Source organism: Pleurodeles waltl, chromosome 4_1, assembly GCF_031143425.1.
Source record: "Pleurodeles waltl isolate 20211129_DDA chromosome 4_1, aPleWal1.hap1.20221129, whole genome shotgun sequence".
NCBI classification, from domain to species: Eukaryota; Metazoa; Chordata; class Amphibia; order Caudata; family Salamandridae; genus Pleurodeles; species Pleurodeles waltl.
Window position 1 is genome coordinate 508,501,726 of NC_090442.1, and position 24,483 is coordinate 508,526,208.

General features: G+C 44.5%; 1 protein-coding gene across 3 annotated transcripts in view; it reads left to right on the plus strand.

Moving 5' to 3' along the window:
- The window catches only part of LOC138287875 (POC1 centriolar protein homolog B-like), a 1,054,814-nt gene that overhangs the window by 102,116 nt on the left and 928,215 nt on the right, over window positions 1–24,483 (plus strand). For all 3 annotated transcript variants that reach the window (XM_069228819.1, XM_069228820.1, XM_069228821.1), the window contains one exon: window positions 5,973–6,144. In XM_069228819.1, coding sequence (XP_069084920.1) covers window positions 5,973–6,144 — 172 coding nt within the window. The remainder of the gene's footprint in view (window positions 1–5,972; window positions 6,145–24,483) is intronic.

The window sequence follows — 24,483 nt, forward strand, 5'->3', positions numbered from 1 at the left end:
TTGATTGGCTAGGGCCAGGAGGTGTTCTGCTGTGACCAAAATCTTGTCCTTATATTCACTGGGCTTACTTGTGTTAACAGGTAGTGACAAGGATGGTAAAACCTGGTCTGAGTAGTGGCCTGGGTGCGTGTCCCAAAAGCTCTCAAAGGGACTAGCGTGTGGTCATGCTGTATGTGTGATGGAGCTAATGACTGACTGACCTCGTATACGTGCCTCAATGTGGGCATATCGGCATGCACAGGTGTGAGGAGATTAAAGTCACATATCCGTGAAAAAATACCAACCCCTTTGTATATGTTGTCTGAAGGTGAAATACAGGCTCTGTTTGCAGGGGAGTGACAGGCAGCGGGGGGCGCTGAACCAATCACTATCTCCTGAATGCAACCAGTGCACTCATCTCAAAAAAGCCTCAAAAGAGGTGTGTTGGTGCCTCTCGTGGTCAGAGGGCCACGCCGCACAGCCCCCACATCTCTCTGAGTGACAAATGCTCCTGTGGGGCCGCAACCACGTAGAAGCGTGTGTCCTTCCATGGAGGGTTGAACAAAATACCTAAAAAGGCAAAATACTTGTTATAATGCGCAATGGCACAGACTAATCACATAAAATAAATAGAACAAAATACAGCCCACATGCTCAGCACTTACCGGAAATCTGCGAGGGGCAGCAAAGAAAGAGGAAGAAACAGCAGGGACAAGGGACCATGAGAGGACAGGGAAAACCTGATTAGATGAACTATAATGAACTTTTTATCCCACGTGTTCATGGGATTTATAATTTTATTACCGTTTTGAAATGGCCGCTATGTGAAACAAAAGTGAAGAAAGAAAGCATAATCCTCGCCTCCGGTCCTAACATAGAATACTCAAACCGCTCTAAAGAGTGCAGGAAGCCACTTGGAGTTTACTAAATCAAATTCTAAATAACACATCTTGTTCTGATACAGATAAACAGACTGAATTTAACAGATCCAAAAGAATCCTGAAAATATGTTTATGGTCACACTGCACTTTGAAAGGAACACTATTTAAATGATGTTTATGTTTAATGATTATGATTTGTTGCTTATTTCGTTTGTGTTAAATATATGTTTTAAACAGATTTGTACATGTTTTTCAACAACCTTGAAGAAGTCCGTATGTTTCAGGACGAAACACGTTGGCTGTGTCCGTGTTTGTATTTTAAGACTGTGTTCATGCTTAACATAAGCATGCAATAAAGGATGAACATTTTGGTTTACACTCGTTCTGTGGTATGCATCATTATTGACTAAAGCTCTACACATTTCAATGTTTGGTCTCTACATGGGATATTAGACCTCATTTATGTCTTTCTACTGAAAAGGATTTTTGGAAAACATTGATATGAGTGCTTCTCCCTCTTTCTTGTAATAATCGCTTACGCATCCCTACTCAAAAAAATATATGATCACAACACTTTCATCTCCCAACCTGCAGAAAATTCTTAGACATGCCTCTGACAATGGAACTGCAAGTACAGTGAGAAAGCTGGACTTCTTCTCGATTAGCAACTAATACGAAGAATGGCCCAAGCAAAAATACCAGCATTAGACAGTGGATACCCTTACCCAGATGAGTGCCATAAACAAGAAATTCTGGTCATACTTCACCTGCCTCTGCACATCGGTAGCTACGTCTACTACCACCTTAGAAGATCAGGTCATTGACCGCCTTTCCCTTCTAGTAACTAACTGTGGAGATGCAGGACCAGTTCGATGGACCGATAACGTATGCAAAAATCGCTGACGTGAAACAAGGCATGGCTACAGGAAAGGCACCAGGTGAGGATGGTTTCCCGACCAAGCTGTAGAAGATCACAGCAGATCACTCGATTCTGCTCCTGGGGAAACTTTTCAGAGAGGCCCAGACATACTAGGGTCCGAAGCTGGTGTTTCTTCATGCTTACAAATCAATACAGCTAAAGCCCAGAAAGGACCTCCATCTTTGCACCACCTGCCATCCTGTATCATGGATGCCTGCACTGCATCAAAGGGACTACAAGTCTCAGGAGGCTGCTCTGCCCTGAAGAGGGGGAGACAGCCACACCCCATCACACACTATTTGGTACTGGATTTCTCCTCGCTGCAAGGGATGGGTGTGGTCGCCTGGGCAAAGGCGAGCCTTTCTTGAGCCCGCCATTACCAGGAAGAGGCAGGGTCAGGGCTATACCCCTTGGTTTTCTACAGCGTAGCCTAAAGAAAGGACAGTGACTATAAATGTAGGATTGTGTTTTATCTGCTACCTTTTATCGCTTGGATGCTACGGGTAAAAGGAAAGCTTCATCCATGAAAGGCGGAAGGGCACTGTTGCCTCCATCACACCCACAATCACCAGCTACCTCACTTCAGTCATGGGGTAATTAATATAGGTACTAGCCTAGTGGGGGAGAGAATAGATGCAGTCCACTGCCTTTCCAAGGACGCAGCGGCCTTTACTGAGATTAATGAGGCAAATGTCTTAATTTTAGCAACTAATTCAGAGGGGAAAGGTCTTTGTGACCCTAAAGACAAAGAGTCCTAATTGTACTACAGCACTTGCCAAAAACTCATGCATCTTTCAAAGCCAACAAATTGACAACATCCATGACTTAACAAGTCAACATACAGCAACAAGCCTTCCACCATCCAAAAGAAAGCTGAAGAATGGACAGTCATTATTAAAGGATAAAGCCGACAGAAAGAAAAACACTCATCTATCAGAGAATAAAAATATTGGCCCTTCTGCTAAAGCAAGGTATATGGTTAATCCCAGGAAACCAGATCTGGATATATTGAAAAGTGCTATTTTTGACCATTGTTGGTCCTTCTTGAACTTGGAAACAATGTCCCAGAAAAGCTTAAAGCACTGGATGACAGTCTCTCATTCAACGCACCATACCGAGGCTACTAAACAACTAATCATCCCTTCCTGTCAGAGTAAATTAACCAGATGTTCAACATTTGTGATAGTCTCCACCCAGGACTTTCTACAGTACAGAACGTCTGAATTGTTGACTCAACTCACTCAAACAAGCATCTACTATGAAAAGCCCTAAAATGACTTTATATCTCCCCAACAATCAAGTCACCTTTCAGGTACTCGGGGAAATCATTTGTCCAGTCTTCACCTGCCGCCCAAAAGTACTACACATTTTGATGTTTGGACTCCAAATGGGATATTAGAACTCATTTATGACTTTTTCCTGAAAGAGATTTGTAGAAAACATTGATATGAATGCTCCTCCCTCTTTCTTATAATAATCATATATTCTGTGGCTTTTTTGGTGGTTTGGCTTGGAGTGGAGTCGCAAGTCCGGCGAAATTGAGATTAGGGCATGGTCTGAAATTGGACTCTTGAGGACTGTGCTGTCAAGTATTTTAAGGCAGCTTTTGACAAGGATCAAGTTGATGCGGAATTCAATGCTGTGAGGGCAAGAGAGAAATGTATAATCACTGCCCCTGAGCTGTGAGAGGCACTAGGGGTCAGCCGTGATGTCCCAGAGCAAGCTTCTGTCACAGTTGTTTCTGAGGTCTGGAGCAGAGAAGGTAGCAAGACTGGTTCAATGTCTATATTCCAGTCACCACCAATGATCGGTGTCAGATATCAGTTGTCTACCTCTGATCTGTGTAAGCCAGCAAGGAAAGAGGCTTTAGCAAGGTTGAGAGCGTAGATGGAGTCTACCTTGAGAAGGTGATCTTGTCCGAAAAGTGTACCGAGGATGTAGTAACCATACTGGTCCACCCACACATGAGTGATCTTGGCTGTCAAATTCGAATGGATCATGATTGGCACTCTAATTTTCAGATAAAATGCAGAAGCCCCAGCCAGGACATCAGCTTCTGGAGCATCTCTAGATGCCGAGAGGACCTGACCCACTGATCTGCTGACAACAGATGTGTGTGTCTCTTGTATGAGGGTGATATCAGGTTTTGTAGACATTAGATAGGTTAGTTCCTTCTTTCTGCAGACATAGCTGGTCATGCTGTTAACATTTATGGACCAGATTGCTAGAGGGCTGGTCAGTGACTTCTCTATCAGCTAAATATTTGAACAGGAAAGAGTGAGGCATGTTGCGTTGGGCACTTCAGCCTGAAGTGACGAGCTATACAAGTATTTTGAGGCGGTGAGGCACCCCTTGGGAGAGGATAGCCAACCTACCTGCAACATGTTCGATAAGGTCCTCTGGATGCCATTAAAAAGTGAAAACATAAAGGTGGCCTCTATCGACCTAGTTATGGTTTCAGTGGCCAGCGAGATTTGCCCCTCTCTCGGGGTTGGGAACTTTTTTTTTTCCCTTGGAGCACGGATGTTGTTATGGTTTATGCTGGTGTTCTTGCCTTTGTGTCTATCATCCTTTTCAACAGCAGGATGGGGGGGTGTCCTCAGTTGTCATTGGTGAGGATGCGGAGATTGTAACAGTAGTTGTACTGGGGATAAAGTCCATGTAGTCTTCCACCTCTTGGGTATTGTAAAGTTCTCTAATGCAGCCATTGTGCATCAGAAGTAGAATCACTGGGTGGAGTAAACCATATCAGATACCGCTTTGCTTGAGCGCTGGTTGATGCGCCAGGAATTTCATCCTTACAATAGTCATAGAGTGAGAGAAGTTAGTAGAAATGGCCACCTGAGTATTTTGATATGTTTACGACAGTGAGACTTGGCCGCTGGTGAAATAAGATGAACGTGGGTATATCGCAACACATAGACTATGATTGGCCTCTGTTGGAAAGAAGGGGTGTTCAGTCTGCAGCAAACCCTATGCACTCGCTGTATGTCCAGTTGAAGTTGGAAGGTGATGCCCAGGAGGCGGAGGAAGAAAGATTTAAAAAAATGGCTTAGATTTTCCCCATCTTCCAACTCTGGTATGCTGTAAGTGCAGATGTTGTTCTACCTGCTGCAGTCCTCGAGATCTGTGATTCTTTTCTATAGGTTCCAGGGAGTACCTGGCTTGGCAGTTCGGGCTGGACTGTTCCCATGAGGAACAGGGTCAAGACTGATTTGCATAAGGCTGGGTCCAAACTGGGGTGGCATGATGAGCAAAAGAACAATGGATTAATCCCAGATCTGTGACTGGGGCAAGTGTTTGCATTGTTCAGCACTCCGTCCATCATCCTTTTGTGTTGCTAAAGTTGCCCTAAGTGGGAAGGGTATGCCCAGACGTGGGTCCCTTGCTCACTGTGCCACTGGATTCAAGCTAGCCTGGCTGATGAAGGGTGATACCCTGAAACCAGTCCCAGGATACTTGTTTCCGGTCCAGGGAGGACCTGGCTTGGCAGTTCGGGCTGGACTGTTCCCATGAGGAACACAGTCAAGACTGATTTGCATATGGCTGGGTCCAAACTGGGGTGGCATGGTGAGCAAAAGAATGATGGATTAAACTCAGATCTGAGACTGATGGCGAGTGTTTGCATTGTTCAGCACTCCGTCCATCATCCTTTTGTGTTACCAATAGCATGTTAAGCCATGGATATGCATAGAATCTCCCATTGGTTTGATCACTCTTGTGTTTTATGCTTCTTTATGTGTTTGTCTAGTTTCAGAATGACCATTACCACTTTGCTCTTTGACTAATACAGGAAAGTTAAAGAATGTATTACAAAAAAATCCTGGAACAGCTCTCCACCTTCCAATCTTCGAGTGTGGGGGGTTAAATTCCTGCACAATCTATCTAGGGGTGTGTTACAAGCCTCCTCCTTCCCCCCTCAATATCATTGGTGACGTGGTTGAAGAAGAAATAATATGCTTAGTTAGCTTTGTAATGAAGAAGTGCACTAGCTCAATTTCAAAATTATTACCTTGGAAATTTTAATTATTGAAACTGGAATCGTTTTTTTCATGTCAGAAGAACAAAAATGGTTACAAATAATTCTGTTGTTATTATTTGTGTCACATGACAATATGGCGAGTACTCTAGTTACTTCTTTTGACTGATTGAGTGTACATCTAACTCTGTTTTAACTATTGCTTTTCTTACAGCCACATCTTCCTTGGATTCATTTCTTATGATTTGGAACTTCAAGCCACTATCCAAAGCATTTAGATTTGTGGGTCATAAAAAAGGGGTGACAAGTGTACACTTTTCACCTTCAGGGCAACTTGTGGCCTCCGCTTCAAGAGACAAGACTGTCAGAGTATGGGTTCCAAATATGTGAGTATAATAATCTGTTTTGCAATAGCTCTTGTAGTTTGGAAAGGAAAGTCATATTGGGTACAAAAATGGACCATTGTTCCACTGCCCATACTAAATGTTTTTGTGGTGCATAAATCAATATATTCATGAAGAACCCTTTCTGAATACAATGGAGAAGGCTTACAGTGGGTTGTGCAGAACTGGGGAAAGAATATTGGAAAATTGCAAGAAAATTCTACTGACTTCTCATTGGTCTGGAGCAGGCTCAATGTAATAATAGTCTTTCATACAAAATGTTGCCATCCATGTATTTTCAACATAACATAAAGTTTGAGGCACGTGTAGCTGCTAATACACATGCTGTGCATATTCCTCCCATCTAGCATTGAGCTTGTATGTGTGCAAGCTGTTTTTCTTGAAAGAAAGTCTTTCAATTCACAAGGTACTGACTTTTCCTTTCACTGGTAATGCTCTTGGTCATCAACGTCATTGTTAGGTTGTTGGCGCTGTCTGGTTTGGACATGTTCTCTCATGCTCCTATTCAGCACAGTCATGCTGCACCTTCCTCTGTCTATATCTGCCTTCTGTCGGTATTGCTGTTGATTTTAATCTTATCACACTTCCGTTCTGTTTGACTACTCCAGAATGGACAAGGTGATTTTCCGTCAACTGCGGCCCCACATGGACCATCTGCCCTTCGGGCCTTACTTCAGCCCTTAGGCGTATCCCCCACCATGTCCACACAGTGATGGAACAGATGCCTTTTTGTTACTGTCCTCGATGGCATACTAAATACCCTCATACCATGCTCAACCAAGTCTTCAATCTGGGCCTCTCCGCTGAGCACAACAAGGCTAACTGCGAGGCTTGCCACTCCTTCATGTTCAAGAAGACTTTGCATGACTGTCGGGCTCGACGTCTTGAAATGTAACTGACAAGTATAGAAAGTACACCGAACCTTAACAAAGGGACTTTCTCCCTGATGACAGCTCCAGCTCTGACCTGGAGATCCATGATCAGCCTGCAGCACAGCCAGCCATGAGTACTGTGCCCTCACCGATGCTAGCAGTCCACCACAAAGGTTCAATATCAAAAACAGACTGCCAGGCTGCCCATGCCTTCGGGCCATGGTCGGCACCGACTAATGACTTCAGAAGCAATCAGTCCTAGCTCAGCACAGAGGAAAACATCGAAGCAGACTGCCTCCACACCGGCCACTCACACTTTGAGGTCGAGCTGAGCTTCAGAGCCTAAAAGTTCGGCATCGAAACATAGGCTAACGTTGGTGCTGAAGCTGAAAACATTGGCATCAAAGCAGAGATCATTGGTGTCCAGCAACAAGGATGCTCATCGATCACGGTCTGCCAGACTTATTTTTCAAAGGCTACATGAGGAGATCCACAACAGGCAAAAACACCTAATGATCCTCCCACAGACAGGCCCGCTCTTTTCAAACTGCTGCTTAACCTTCCAAAAGGCAACTATCTTTCGAAGAGGCTTTGGACATTCTAACTCCTCCTAAGCAGAGAAGGAAGACAGAGAAGACCTCAAGGACCTTTACACATTGCAGGTCCACCACCCGTACCTGCTGTACCTCATTCACCCTCACCTCCTGCTTCACCAGCTGACCTTACACCACATTCACCTTAAGGATTACCTCACTCATACATAGATGGACACGATCTAGGGCCATTTCAGATGTACAGCCACAAGATGACCCTTGGATAGCTACTACAGTGATCTGCCAGCAGATAAAGACCCCAACCTGTGCCCCGCAAAACCTTCATCTCAGCCCCCCACAGCCCTTCCCCATGATGATACCATTTCCTATAATTTCCTTATTGGTAGGGCAACCAGCTTCCACAAGCTGCTGTTACTTTCACACACTCACCTGGGTCCAATCGCAGAGACAATGCTGGACCTCTAATCCTGCCTGGGGCAGCGAATGAAACAAGTAACCACAACCTTAATTCAGTCACTGCCTCTGAGGGAAAGGGGGGTGGTTGGGATAAAACAGGAAAAGACTTGCATCACTGATCCTGCTTTGCTGCCTTGCCGCACTGCACAGGAGGGTCTGTACTCCCCGGATCTTTTAGTGTTGATGCAGGTGTGATACACTAGTAACAAGAAGAAGAGTGTTTAACAGTTATTTACAGTAATATCCCTAACAGGCTTCCTTACAAATAATGCTTGAGAGCACATTCAGTTCAAAAGTAAAGTGGAGTTTCTGGCGCTCCTAAGAATGTCTTAACAACCAATGTACGTTCAAACGCGAATTACTAGATTGTGCACATAAAGTCTTTCCATGTTCTTGATTCATAACTGGTCAAGAAATACTGATTTTAAGACCTTCAAGTCTGAGGCAATAAAGTTTGGGGTGCACACGATTTGAAGAGTCCGACGCACTAGGTCAGCGGTTCCCATCCTGGGCCCTCAGACCACCAGGGGCCTGTGACATATTCCCAGGAGGTCCGCAGGACTGGGCTGGCAGGAAGGCCCTTTTCCAACTGGGGGCCTCTGACATAAAAGTGTTTGTTTTTATATTACTTTATTTGTGCTGCGGTTTTAAAAGCACTGTAAAGCCATGTCCGGGCGAAAATAAAAGCTAACTCTGGTGATTAATGTGCCTCTTGGAGAGAGATGGGAGTTTTGTGTAGTGGCAGTTTTGACTCTTCTAAGTGAGCGCAGTTGGTAGTGTGCCTGCAGCAAAGAATGTTTACCACACAAAGAACAATATTTTATGTGCATATCACAGTGGGTTACTGCTTTTGTTATAGAAATTCTTTTGTTCCTGAGCAGTTCATAAATTACAATCTCAATCTAGCACAGTGAGCTATAAACTGCCATCACAAAGCTGCATGCAAACTGCATGGCACAAATTAGAAAGTCATGTTTTTTTCCCCAGTCTTTTATTTTCCTTATGCTGCTCAAAAAGGTTTGCTTGCGTAGAAATACATTTGTATTGTTAGAGTCAATGCTAACCACTGTGTTATGTTCTGAATCCTGAGTTTTTGCTTCTCCAGACCAAGCACTCTTAGAAAATGCCCACCAGTGTGGATGACGTAAATCCTACACCTTGTAATCCCTGTAAAGTGATCCAGCACCCTACACTGGTATGATAGGTGCTACGAAACAAATGAATTATATGTGAAAGAATCGTTATGGAGAGCATAGAGGCCCTTATGGATGTACTTCCTTTCCCCACCACATATTTATGTGCAAAAAGTTTTCTCAGATCTTATGTACCTAAAAAATTAAAACAGAAATATCTTGGAAATGTACAGGGAGTGCAGAATTATTAGGCAAATGAGTATTTTGACCACATCATCCTCTTTATGCATGTTGTCTTACTCCAAGCTGTATAGGCTCGAAAGCCTACTACCAATTAAGCATATTAGGTGATGTGCATCTCGGTAATGAGAAGGGGTGTGGTCTAATGACATCAACACCCTATATCAGGTGTGCATAATTATTAGGCAACTTCCTTTCCTTTGGCAAAATGGGTCAAAAGAAGGACTTGACAGGCTCAGAAAAGTAAAAAATAGTGAGATATCTTGCAGAGGGATGCAGCACTCTTAAAATTGCAAAGCTTCTGAAGCTTGATCATCGAACACTCAAGCGTTTCATTCAAAATAGTCAACAGGGTCGCAAGAAGCGTGTGGAAAAACCAAGGCGCAAAATAACTGCCCATGAACTGAGAAAAGTCAAGCGTGCAGCTGCCACGATGCCACTTGCCACCAGTTTGGCCATATTTCAGAGCTGCAACATCACTGGAGTGCCCAAAAGCACAAGGTGTGCAATACTCAGAGACATGGCCAAGGTAAGAAAGGCTGAAAGACGACCACCACTGAACAAGACACACAAGCTGAAACGTCAAGACTGGGCCAAGAAATATCTCAAGACTGATTTTTCTAAGGTTTTATGGACTGATGAAATGAGAGTGAGTCTTGATGGGCCAGATGGATGGGCCCGTGGCTGGATTGGTAAAGGGCAGAGAGCTCCAGTCCGACTCAGACGCCAGCAAGGTGGAGGTGGAGTACTGGTTTGGGCTGGTATCATCAAAGATGAGCTTGTGGGGCCTTTTCGGGTTGAGGATGGAGTCAAGCTCAACTCCCAGTCCTACTGCCAGTTCCTGGAAGACACCTTCTTCAAGCAGTGGTACAGGAAGAAGTCTGCATCCTTCAAGAAAAACATGATTTTCATGCAGGACAATGCTCCATCACACGCGTCCAAGTACTCCACAGCGTGGCTGGCAAGAAAGGGTATAAAAGAAGGAAATCTAATGACATGGCCTCCTTGTTCACCTGATCTGAACCCCATTGAGAACCTGTGGTCCATCATCAAATGTGAGATTTACAAGGAGGGAAAACAGTACACCTCTCTGAACAGTGTCTGGGAGGCTGTGGTTGCTGCTGCACGCAATGTTGATGGTGAACAGATCAAAACACTGACAGAATCCATGGATGGCAGGCTTTTGAGTGTCCTTGCAAAGAAAGGTGGCTATATTGGTCACTGATTTGTTTTTGTTTTGTTTTTGAATGTCAGAAATGTATATTTGTGAATGTTGAGATGTTATATTGGTTTCACTGGTAATAATAAATAATTGAAATGGGTATATATTTGTTTTTTGTTAAGTTGCCTAATAATTATGCACAGTAATAGTCACCTGCACACACAGATATCCCCCTAACATAGCTAAAACTAAAAACAAACTAAAAACTACTTCCAAAAATATTCAGCTTTGATATTAATGAGTTTTTTGGGTTCATTGAGAACATGGTTGTTGTTCAATAATAAAATTAATCCTCAAAAATACAACTTGCCTAATAATTCTGCACTCCCTGTAGAATCTGACATGAGGATTCAACTTTTCTACGACCCAGTATGAGCTGGGGTCATACCACCAAGGGCAGATAAGAAATATGAAGGGTCCCCTAATGAGCCACTCTACATATGGGGTAAACTTCCAACTGAGTCTTTAGCTGTAGCAACCGTACACAAAAGTGCCAACTCTCAAACCACTGGTGATGCCCTTCCACCAGATAAGGAGAGTAAAAGAATAGATGCCACAGGCAAAAAGGTGCCGCACAGTTGGGCAATCATTGGCATATGGCCAGTTCTACTGGCTTTTTTTAAGGTATGATTGGGCCCACTGGGACAAAATTGCGAAACTCCTCCAAATCCTCCCAAAAGAACACAAAAAGGAGGCTATCAAATAGCCTCTGAAGGCAAACTAAAAATTAACACAACCATAAGCTAATAATTAACACAACCATAAGCCATGCCCTATAGGCTGCAGATACTGCTAGGAGTGTAAATTCAAGTGTCCTATAACAGAGACATGCTTGGCTCCGGTTCTCCAGATTCAAAACAGAAGTCGAACAAAACCTACTTAATCTGCCTTTCAATGGGAAACATCTTTTTGGCTCACAGGTAGACACCTTTTTAAGAAAAAATTTAAAAGGACAATGAAACAGCGAAAGCAATGGGTGCTCTTCAAACCCCTTTCCTTTGTGGCACCTTTCACTACTAAGCCTACCACAGAGATTCCAATACCACTTCTACAGAAACCTCCACATCTTACCAGCAACCACAAACCCAAAACACTTCTCCCAGAGGCTATTTCTGATGCTGCTACAGAGGAAACCATTCAAAAGACAGAGGTACTGATCTCCCAAAGAATGTGCCACCTTTAGTCAGCAAGCCCTGCCTCATCTCTCATTCCCCCCAATCACATAACAGCAGTTGGGGAGGTCTCCAATTGTTCTTTCCGGCTTGGCGGAACATCACCTCCGACCAGTGGATGTTGGATATTATCCAACATGGTTATTGTCTGGAGCTCATTTCCACACCTCCAAACATTCCACCTTGCAAACACAAACTCTCCCCACAGCACTAAAGGTTACTACTGGAAGAAGTCCAAGCCTTCCTTCAAAAAGAAGCTATAGAACCTGTCCCTCATGATCAGCAGGGTGCAGGAGTTTACTTGTTATACGTCCTTATTTTCAAAAAGGATGGCTCCCTCCAACCTTTCTTGGACCTAAGGCCCCTAAACAAATGAATTCTCTCAGAACCCTTTCACATGGTCACTGTTCAGGATGTCATCTCACTACTACGATAAAGCGACTTCATGACCGTACTAGACCTCAAGGACACCAATTTCTTCATTCTGATCCATCCTGCACATCGCAGGTACCTCCGATTTGTAGTAAGCGGACAGCATGACTGGTTCAAAGTGCACCCCTTCAGAATCACAGAAGCACTCAGGGTCTTCACCAAGTGCCTTGCTGCAGTGGCTGCTTACCTACGCAAACAGGGCATACATTTTTTTCCCTATCTGGATGATTGGCTCATCAAAGTGCCACCGGTTCATTCAGGTCACCATCAACCTACTTCACAAACTAGGCTTTACCATCAGCACTTTAAAATCCCATCTCTGACCCCTTCAGATCTGACCTTATCTAGGGCAATTCTTAATTCAAAGATGGGCACAGCCTACTCAAATGCCGCCAGGCTACAATCCTTTCAGGCACTCTTTTCTCTATTTCAACCAAATAAGCAGGTTACAGTCAGAACAGTTATGCGCATCCTTGGCATGATGGCCTCATGCATTGCTATAGTGCCCCATGCCAGGTTATTCATGCGTCCATTGCAGGAGTACTTAGCGCTCCAATGGTCTCAAGCGGAGGGTGAATGGGAAGATCTAGTGTTGGTTGGCTGTCAAACTTGTCACTCTCTGCAATGATGGAACACCAACAATTTGTTAAAAGGATGGTCATTCCTAGACCCAGTTCTGCAGAGGACCATAGCAACAGGAGCCTCCTTTACGGGATGGATGGCACATCTACAGAATTTGACTGTCAAAGCTCCATGGAGACCCAGTAAACAAACTCTCCACACAAATCACCTAGCGCGACTAGCTGTTAATCTATAGTTGAAAGCTTTCTTTCCTCACCTGATTGGCAAGGTAATCCTCATCAGAAAAGACAGCATGACAGCCATGTATTGCCTTCAGAAACAAGGAGGCACCAGATCCCCTCAGCTATATCCCCTAGCCCAGAACATTTGGAAATAGGCTCTCCATCACAAGATCCATGTTTTAGCAGAATACTTGCTGGGGCTGGACACCGACTCCTTCTCCGCAGAATGCAGCAACAAATCCACAAGTAGGAACTCCACCTGCAAGTCCTCCAGCACTACTGAGGACTACCAGAGTTATATCTTTTTGCCACAGCATAAAGATGTAAAATACCAAAACTTTGACTCCATGTTTCCACTCCCACAATCCAAGGGCAATGCACTATGGATAAGTTGGTCAGGGGTATTTGCTTAAGATTTTCCTCCCTGATCCTTGTGGCTCCCACATGGGCACGACACCCATGGTTCACCACCCTCCTCAAACTATCAGTGGTCCCACATGAGACATTTTCCAACAGGCAGGGCTTTCCCATGCAGAACCATGGAGAAGTGAGGCACTTGGATCCCAGGACTTTCAACCTTGCGATCTGGCTCCTGAAGTCCTAGAGTTTGGATACCTTAATCTCCCACCAGAATGCATGGACATCCTTAAAGAAGTGTGCAAGCCTACTACTCGTACTTGTTATGTTGCTAAATGGAAGAGGTTTATTCACTATTGTCACTCCAAACATATTGATCCATTAGCAGCCAGAGTACAAGACATTGTCTGACACTTCTTTCACGTATAAACTTCTGGTTTAGACTTCACTTTAATAAGACTACATCTTGTGGTTGTAGCCACCTATCTTCAGAAAATGCAACACATTTCTCTATTCTGAATCCCTGTCATTAAAGCCTATGTGGAAGGAGTTATTCCTCCTCAGGTGCCACCAGCTCTGAAACGGAATCTTAACGTTGTATTAACAAGACTAGTGGGACCTCCGTTTGTGCTGGCCCCTCCTGCTCTATCCTGAAAAGTAACTTTTCTTGTTGCTATCACTTCCCTAGTAAAGTGCACTGCATGTGCCCAGGGCCTGTAAATTAAATGCTACTAGTGGGCCTGCAGCACTGATTGTGCCAGACACATAAGTAGCCCCTTAACCAGGTCTCAGGTCTGCCGTTGCAAGGCCTGTGCGTGCAGTTTAACTGCCACTTCATCTTCGCATTTAAAAGTAATTGCTAAGCCTTGAACTCCTCTTTTTCAACATAAAAGTCACCCCTGAGGTAGGCCCTAGGTAACCCATAGGGCAGGGTGCTGTGTAGGTAAAAGGCAGGACATACACCTGTGTGTTTTATATATCCTGGTAGTGGAAGACTCCTAAATTCATTTTCCACTGCTGTGAGGCCTACTCCTCTCATAGGCTAACATTAGGGCTACCCTCACATATTGTTTGAGTGGTAGATTCTGATCAGAAAGGCGTAGACAGGTCACATTTAGTATGGCCATAATGGTAATACAAAATCCTACTGACCGATGAGGTTGGATTTGTTATTGCTATTTTAGAAATGCCACTTTTAGAAAGTGAGCATTTCTCTGCACTTAAAATCCTTCTGTGCCTTACAGTCTCCAATCCATGTCTAGGCTGAGGCCCCTGAGCCAACTGGGGAAGACATTGCCACCCTGGGTAACCTGCCTGAGCTTGCTGGCTGGCGAGTTGAGGGTGTGCCAACCAGGGAGGAGTTCTGCAAAGCGCAGAAAGAGTGCCCTTCTCTTGAGGGTTTGAGGCGACAGACTGCAACCCAGGCAGCATGTGAATCCTCTGGCGATCACCATATATATTGGGAGGATGATTTTTACAGTGGACCCATGGTACCAGAAGTGTGCTGGTGCTGGTGGTCCTCAGTGCTACCTGGCCTTTCTACTGGGGTTGGCTCATGACATCCCCCTGGCGGGACATTTGGGGCAAGACAAGACCTTTGCCAGGCTTGTCACCCACTTTTATTGGCCTGGAATGCAGGTAGCCTCAGATAATTTCTGTAGGTCCTGCTCTACCTGCCAGGCTAGTGGGAAGACAGGGAAAAGGCTAAAGGCCCCCCTGATCCCACTTCCCGTCATTGGCACCCCGTTTGAAAGTGTGGGCATCGGCGTCAATGGTCCCTTGGACCCCAAAACTGCCCTAGGCAACCGGTTTATCCTGCTTTTGGTGGACCATGCCACTTGCTATCCAAAGGCGATCCCTCCAAGGACAGTGACGGCACCAGTTGTGTCCAAAGCTGTGATGGGGATATTTATCCATGTGGGATTCCCAAAAGAGGTTGTGTCTGACAGAGGCACAAACTTCATGTCAGCGTACATAAAGTCCATGTGGGATGAGTGTGGGTTGACATACCAGTTCACCACCCCTTACCATCCTCAATCCAATGGGCTTGTTGAAAGGTTCAACAAGACCCTAAAAGGCATGATCACAGGCCTACCTGAGGCCATGAGGCGTAAGTGTGGACGCCCTTTTGCCATGCCTTCTCTTTGCTTATAGGGAGGTGCCCTAGAAAGGGGTGGGGTTCAGCCCTTTTGAACTTCTTTATGGGTTTCCTGTCAGGGGACCCCTAACCATAGTGAAAGAGGGGTGCGAGAATGCTCCCAGGAAACCCCCCAGGATGTGGTCAGTTACATTGTGGCCCTCCGCAACCACATGCAAAGCATCTGGAAACATGACAAGAGCAACCTCAAGGCCAGTCAAGAGGCGATGAAACAATGGTATGCCCAGAAGGCCACCCTGATAGAATTCTCACCTGGAGACAAAGTATGGGTAATTGAGCCAGTACAGCCTAGAGCTCTCCATGACTGCTGGACTGGCCCATTCGAGATCAAGGAGCTGAAGTGGGAGGCCACTTACTTAGTGGACCTCAAGTCCCCCAGAAGCCCCCTAAGGGTGCTCCATCAAAACAGCCTGCAGCCTCATTTTGAGAGGTCTGAAGTCAGCATGCTTCTGGTGACAGATGAGGGTATGGAAGAGGAGAGTGAGCCTCTCCCTGACCTCCTCTCTGCCAAACAAGGTGATGGGTCAGTGGAGGGTGTTAATCTCTTTGACTCCTTGACCCTATATCAGAGAGGAGACTGCTATGAGTTATTGGAGCAGTTCTCTTCCCTGTTTTCCCTCACCCCTGGACTCAAACACTTGTGTGGCCTCGATATTGACATAGGAGACAGTCCCCCTGTAAAGAACAAAATTTACAGAGTATCAGATAAGGTGAGGTCCAGCATCAAGGAGGAAGTTGCCAAGATGCTGGCTCTTGGGGTGATAGAGAAGTCCAGCAGTCCCTGGTGTTGGTTCCCAAGGCTGCTGCCCCCGGTGACAAGCCAGAGCTTAGTTTCCGCGTGTACTACTGGGGTCTCAAATCTGTCACTAAGACAGATGCTCACCCCATCTACCCAGCTGATGAGCTTGTAGGCAGTACCTCACGTCAGGGTACTGACAGATCGACTTGACTGAAGGGACAAAAGAGAGATCAGCTTTTTCTACTCCTGATGGTCATTACCAGTTCTGGGTCATGCCATTTGGACTGAAAAATGCCCCCGCTACCTTCCAACAGTTGGTTAACATGGTCCTAGCTGGCAAGGATGCCTTCGGTGCAGCCTACCTAGACGACATTGCCGTCTATAGTTCCAGCTGGGAGGAACACCTGCTCCACCTCAAGGAGGTGCTTCAGGCCCTGTAACCGGCAGGCCTGATCATTAAGGCCAGTAAGTGCCAGATTGGGCAAGGTTCCATGGTGTACTTGGGACACCTAGTAGGTGGTGGCAAGGTGCAGCCCCTCCAGGCCAAGATTGAAACAATCAAGACGTGGCAACCACCTAGAACCCAAACAGAGGTGCGAGCCGTCTTAGGTCTCACCGGATACTACCAAAGATTTGTTAAGGGTTATGGCTCCGTAGTGGCCCCCTTAACAGAGCTCACATCCAGGAAGCAACCTAGGTTGGTAAATTGGACAGAGACTTGTCAGAAAGCCTTTGATTCCCTGAAGGAAGCCATGTGCACGGCTCCCATGCTCAAGGCCCCTGACTACTCCAGAGAATTCATCATGTAGACAGAGGCTTCAGCGCATGGCATAGGGACAGTCCTAGCACAGCTGAAAGGGGGGGGGGTGAGGGTCTAGACCAACCAATAGTCTTTATTAGGAGGAGACTATTCCCACAGGAACAGAGGAAGAGTGCTATTGAAAGAGAAGCATTTGCTGTGGTCTGGGCACTAAAAAAGCTGAGACCATACCTGTTTGGGACTCACTTCCGGGTTCAGACAGACCACAGGCCCCTCAGATGGCTCATGCAAATGAGGGGTGAAAATCCTAAACTCTTGAGGTAGTCCATTTCCCTACAATGGATGGACTTTACATTGGACCATTGCCTGGGGATTGACCACGCCAGTGCTGATGGTCTCTCCAAATACTTCTGCCTTAGCGATAAGAGGTCCCAAGGGTTTGGGTAGCTCTCCTCGCTTTCAGCTGGGGGGGAACATATAGTAGACCTGACAGCCTTAGGGTGGTCACCCCCAACTTTTTGCCTGTCTCCCTCCACTTTTCTGACACTGTTTTTGCTGGTTTTAGGACTCTGCGCACGTTACCACTGCTAACCAGTGCTAAAGTGCATATGCTCTCTCCCTTAAAACATGGTGACATTGGTTCATACCCAGTTGGCTTATTTAATTTACTTGTAAGTCCCTAGTAAAGTGCACTGCATGTGCCTAGGACCTGCAAATTAAATGCTACTAGTGGGCCTGCAGCACTGATTGTGCCACCCACATATGTAGCCCCTTAACCAGGTCTCATGTCTGACATTGCAAGGCCTGTGAGTACAGTTTCACTGCCACTTTGACTTGCCATTTAAAATTACTTGCTAAGCCTTGAACTCCCCTTTTTCTACATATGTCTCTCCTAAGGTAGGCCCTAGGTAACCCATAGGGCAGGGTGCTGTGTAGGTAAAAGGCAGGACATATACCTGTGTGTTTTATATGTCCTGGTAATGGAAAACTCCTAAATTTGTTTTCCACTGCTGTGAGGCCTGCTCTTTTTATAACCTAACATTAGGGCTGCCCTCACATATTGTTTGAGTGGTAGATTCTGATCAGAAAGGCGTAGACAGGTCATATTTAGTATGGCCAGAATGGTAATACAAAATCCTACTGACTGGTGAGGTTGAATTTTATATTACTATTTTAGGAATGCCACTTTTAGAAAGTGAGTATTTCTGTGCTCTTAAAATCCTTCTGTGCCTTACAGCCTGTCTCTAATCCACGTCTGGCTGGGTTAGTTGACATCTCCCTTGTGCATTTCACTAAGACAACCCCAAACACAGGATGCCCAGTCACACCTGCACTCATCAGCATACTGAATGGGTCTTCCTGGGCTGGAAGGGTGAAGGGCCTGACACTTCCATTTCAATGGACAGTGGCCTGCCCTCACACAAAAGATTGGCAACCCTCTACTGGGTCCCTGGCAGACAGGGTGGTACTGAAAGGGGACCTTGTGTGCTTCAAAACCTCTCTTTGAAGTCTCCCCCACTTCAAAGGCACTTTTGGGTATATAAACTGGGTTCCTGACCCTACCATCTTAGAATGTTCTTGGGACAGACACTCTGCACCAGAATCTGCAACCTGCCAAGAGAAGCTGCCTTGCTGCCCAGAGGACTCTCCTGGACTGCTTTGCTGTAAAGGACTGCTGCTTTGCTGTTGCTGTTGCAAGGGCTTGGATTGAGCTTGCCTCCTGTTTCCTGAAGTCTCAGGGCCAAAAAGACTTCATATCTGCAAAGAAACTCCGTGTGCGACGAACATCGATGCACAGTCTCTTTAGATATAAGAAAATCACTGCATCAGCGAACCGGAATGACGCATCCTGGCTCCCCAAGTGGAAATCGATGCAGCGCCAACGTTGCGACTGGAACTTCGACGCACAGCCCACCGGATCGACGCATCGCCAAGCCAGAATGACGCAGCCTGACTTCCTGCAAGAGAAATCGACGCAGTGCCAGCCGTGAGGCAGAAACTCCGCTGCATCTCCCACCGGATCGATACAACAGCTGTAACTTCGTCCCACACACCCAGGATTTCCACACATCGTCCCTGGACGTCAAAAGACCCCGTATCGCAAAGAGGATTCAAGTCTGCGCACCAGAATTCAATGCAAAGCCCTTGCCACGTGGAAAAGAATCGACACATCATCTGTGTGCGCCGTGAAATCCAACGCACACCTACCTTCTCCTCCTCTGCAGTCTTCGTGCGTGTAACCAGGTACTTTGTGCTTGCAAGAGACAATTGTTGCTTTTAAGAACTAAAGACTCTCTTATCCTTACAAAAAGTGATATTTCAACTTGTGATTATCAAATCTTGATCTTTTTTACCTTAATTTAATCAGATAAATATCTTATATTTTTCGAAACATGTGTGGTGTCTTTTTGTGGTGTTATCACTGTGTTATTGCATGATTTATTGCACAGATACTTTACACATTGCCTTCTAGGTTAGCCTGACTGCTCAGTGCCAAGCTACCAGAGGGTGGGCACGGGATAATTTTGATTGTGTGTGACTTACCCTGACTAGGATTGTGGTCACTACTTGGACAAGGGTGTATACCTGTGCCAACTAGAGACCCCATTTCTAACAGGGCGGTACACACATTAGACGTAAAACAAGCTCTCATGTAATATATTGATACGACTAAAACATTTAGGAAAATACAACAGCTTTTTTTTGCTTTCTCCAAACCCCACAAAGGAAGAGCCATTTCTAAATCAGGGCATTGCAAGATGAATTGTTAAATGCGTCCAAATATGGTATGCTGAAGCTAAAAGAACTTTACCCATTCCTCTTACAGCCCACTCCAATGATTAAAAAGAGGCTTCAACAGCTTTCCTGGTAAGCATCTCTATAGCTGACGTTTGTAAAGCAGCTACTTGGTCTACACCACATACCTTTACAAACATTACTGTGTAGATGTTCTGGCTCATCAACAAGCCAGTGTGGGCCAGGCAGTTCTACATATACTAATTCAAACAGCTGTAACTCCCACAGGTGAGCTGCTGCTTCTAAAGGAGGGCTGCTTTACATTCTATGCACAGCATGTGTATGTACAGCCACACATGCCTCGAACGGAAAATGTTACTTATCCAGTAAGCATCCGTTTGTGGCATGTAGTGCTGTAGATTCACATGCGCCCACCCTCTCCTCAGAAGCCTATGCTAGTTACAGTTACTTTTACTCCTTTTTTACACACTCCTTTGGCCCAGACATCTCTCTCTATACTACACTTTGCTTTACTTTTCATCCTCACCCGCCATGCAGGAAAACAATCTGACTATGGAGTCATTGACCATGTGCATTATTAGTGAAAGGAAAAGTCACAGTACCTCATGATTAGAAAAACATTATTTGAAGAAAAATAACTTTCACACATCCAAGACCAACACTAGATGGCAGGATTATGCACAGCATGTGGATCTACAGCACTACATGATATGAACAGGTGCTTACTAAGTAAGTACATTTTCCTTCTTCATCAAACTTTCTGTTTACCAATATGTTCCTTGGCAAAGGCTTTCTGGGCTATTTTACTATTCTACCTCCAGTTCTGTCATTGCCTAGGAAAGTCATTGACTGGTCTTTGCCAGATAATTACATTTCAATATTTTGCTGTAGGCTTGGGCACAATTGTTCATCTGATCAAATAGTTACCAAATTGGCTTGTGATACGGAGTTTGAAAACCCCACTAGAATTTTTCAAAGTTTGGTGGTCCAAGATCAATGAGGCATTTCTTTACTATATCAAGTTGGTGAGCAATCCAGCTTGGCCTGTGCAGGCTGTGTCCTGGATAATGACCCCCCTCACCCCCCCAAAACACACACACACACACACTGAGGAGTCAGATGATGTGGGGTTAGGAATTCACACCAGCCTCCTCTGAAGTTTAGTAGGCCAAGATAATTGTGGCATTCTTAAAGATAATATTTATAAATACCCTACAGGAAAGGCTAGGAAATCAAAGACTTGTGCACGCTGTCTTTGTGTTTTTTTTGTTTTTTTTAAAATGGTACCTGTTCTGGTCGTTGTCTATGTATACATAACAAACTCTCTTTGTTGTCTCTTGCGGAGTTCTGCTAAAGGTGTCATATCTACTGCAGTCAGGGGACTACAGGCTATTCTGATCTTTCAGTCGTGATAAACATAGGAAAAGATGATAAGAAAAGGAGTGTAACAGACAGATGTCCTACAGACACTGTGGAAAGAAGATTCTCCAGTACTGGCTCTTTCATAGATTCACATGCTTGAATCCTCCCATCATCAAGCTTCGGGGTCTCTTGGTAATTGTATAAAGTACAAAAAGTATTAAACTTAGCTTGGAAAGGCTTATAACAGCCACATTGTTTACCTTTTCACATCATTTTTGAAGAGCCAAGCATCAACCAATCAGGAGACAGCTTAGTGAACACCACTGCCCTCAGAGAGCACAATACCTCTGAGTTCTTACTGCATGTTGTGTGAAGGGAGTCTCCTAGAGCACTGCTCAGTTTTCTTTGAGCAAAGATATATATATATATTTATATATATATATATATATCTCTGTCTGTATGGGGCATTAAGACTGCACTCTGAGCCCCCCACTAGTAAGTCTACTGCCCTTAACCCAAGCATAAAGCAAAAGAGTGCAAAATCTTCCATACCTTCTCATGAAAAAGATTATTACTAGGGCTCCAGAACATCAAGGCCAAAGATACCCCACTCCTCAGGGGATGAACAGGAAGCTTCCTTCTAAATGAACAAAAAAGGAAAAGAAAGGGTACATTCCAAAGACCGCTCTTATAAACGCTTCACCAAAGGAATGCCATCTAGAGAACCTCAATGGAAGATGTAAGAGGCCTGGAAAAAAAACAATAGATCAGAGCCCAGCCTCAGACTTCTTAGAACATTCAAAGAAAAAAGCCATCACTTTGGAGCACGTGAGACAAGGTCCTAGCCTTCTAAACTCACAGATATCATAGATCAAAATTGAAATAAACATCAGCTGTTTCTTCATTGAATAAGTAATTGTTTAAAAGCATTGAGCTATCATTGTTAGCTACTCCGTTGACACAGTTGAGGACACTGATGAAGTTCTCTTTGGGCCAGTTTACAGCCAGACCCAACTAAATGTCAGCTATCAAGATGACAATGAAGAGTACGGTGAAGGTGAATACAGCTTCCTAGCACACTCTCTCTCAACCAGAACATCAAATCCAAGATTAGTAGAGCCTTTTGAGGAACAAATTCACTCCTATGAGATAGAGTATCACTATAAGGAGGTACCTAAGATGCATGTTCCTAAAGCACCAGTAAAGGAGCTGTGAATTATGCTTGCTGAAATATAAAATATATCCTGAACCCTCTGCAGCAGACTCTTGCAGTCACCTGGTAAGCTGCCAGCATCACCTTATATTCATTTTCAAACCAGCCATGGACTCTACATAGTCCTTGTATGAATTGTTCTTTAGAGACCAAAAATATGTCATACCCCTCATGGTAATCCTCTGCACCAGTGACAATTCCTTTTGCTAAGCAGGTGCATTCAGACGATGATCATGATGAAGGTAAAATACCAAAGAATGTCTATAAGAATGCAGGTTCAGAGTGGGATTACTATGCAACACCGGTTTCAGCGCTTCCTACTCTGACACAAACAAATTCACCTCTCAGTGACATTGGTGTTTTTCACAAGTTATTAAAAAGGGCAGCCAAGATATTTGAGTTTCCTATTCAAATGAAGCCATCAGAGAGGCTTATATACTACTTTAATTAACCTGCTTGCAATTCTGTGAGAGCAATTGCAAATACTGAATTTATCTGGGCTAAGGCTTCAAAAGTATTGAAAAACCAGGTAACAGTAGCAGCCGCTGTTTTTTAGTCTAGATTACAAATCTAACTCTATGAGCAATCCTCCTGCTTGTCTAATCATCCACCCTCAACCTGACTCTAGTTATGCAGGCAACCCAGAGGAAGTCAAGGAATCCAGCAACCCCCCTAGAGGACTAGAAAACATTGGGAAAAGATTATCTTCCATTAACTCATCTACAGCTAGAGCATCCATCTCTCTGGCAATTCTTGGCAAATACAATAAGGAGATGGGTTTGGATTTAATTACCTGCTTTGATTTTTTATCAGAGGACAAAATAAGTGAGGCCAAAGACATTCTGCAAGAAGAAGAAAGAACATCTTCTGAGATCTATAATACAACAGTGGACATTGTGGCGACTGGGTTTCGACAACTCACTGGTGCAGCAGTCTTTGAAGGCATGGATTGCTTTGATTTTTTTATCATTCAGACCAGGAGCACAAAATAAGATATAACACATGCCTTATAACACCTTATCATAGATATTAGACATGTCTTTCGACAATGCTTTTCAATCGATTATGTCGGACACTGAAACAGCAAGATCGCTGGAAGTCCTGCAGCAGAGGCACCTTCAGCCTTTTCGGGGGCTGGAGGAAGGGAACAAATTCCCTACACAACGGTTACCAATTTCACAAGTACCAGCCGTAATAGAACAGTCAGCGGGGCTGTTGTCAGCAGTACCCCCAGCAATAATATAAAGCCCCACCACCAACGGCCAACACGAGAACTATCCCGCAAGACACCTACGCACAACCAAGGACCTAAGATTCTACAAGACATCAGTAATGTATGTCAGTTGTCAGTCACTACATTTCCCACAAATTTAGTGGGTGTACAAATCTCCACCTATTACAGACTGTGACTACAGATCTATGGGTTTTGGGTCTTGTTCATTTAAAGACCTCCTCTTATGTCACCTTAACAATGTTCCATCTGTTAAAAATAGATTTTTTTAAATCTGTTAAATAACAGAGCAATAGAACAAGTAATCTATATCCAATAAAATACTGACTTCTATTCCTATTATTTCCTTGTCAAGAAGAATTCATATGAATGGAGACTGATACTCGACGTATGGCAGCTGAACAAGTTTCTAAAAAAAAAAAACATAATTTTCCATGGTAGTGTAGCAAGAAATGTTCCAACTTCTGAATCCGGGAGATTACATGACATTCTTCAAGTCTCTAAGAAGCATACTTCCTCATTGCTATTAATCCCAAAAAACAGTGGTATTTAAGATTTGAAGTAACCAACCGCCTTTGCAAGTTCAGGTCCATCTATTTAGTTTCAGATTCGCTACCTGAATTTTCACATAATGCATGGCCACATTGGTGCCATATCTGAGAAAGATGGACCATCAGATTTTCCCTTGTCTTGATGATTTCTTAGTGAAAAGTACTTCCTCTCAAGCCACCAAAGAGTCTACAAAAGCCTGTCTACAGCACTTCAGCAATCTAGGTCTGACACTCAACTGGGACAAGCCTTCCCTACAAACCAGCAAAATTATTACTTTTCTGTGAGCTGTTCTAGATCCACAGGAATGC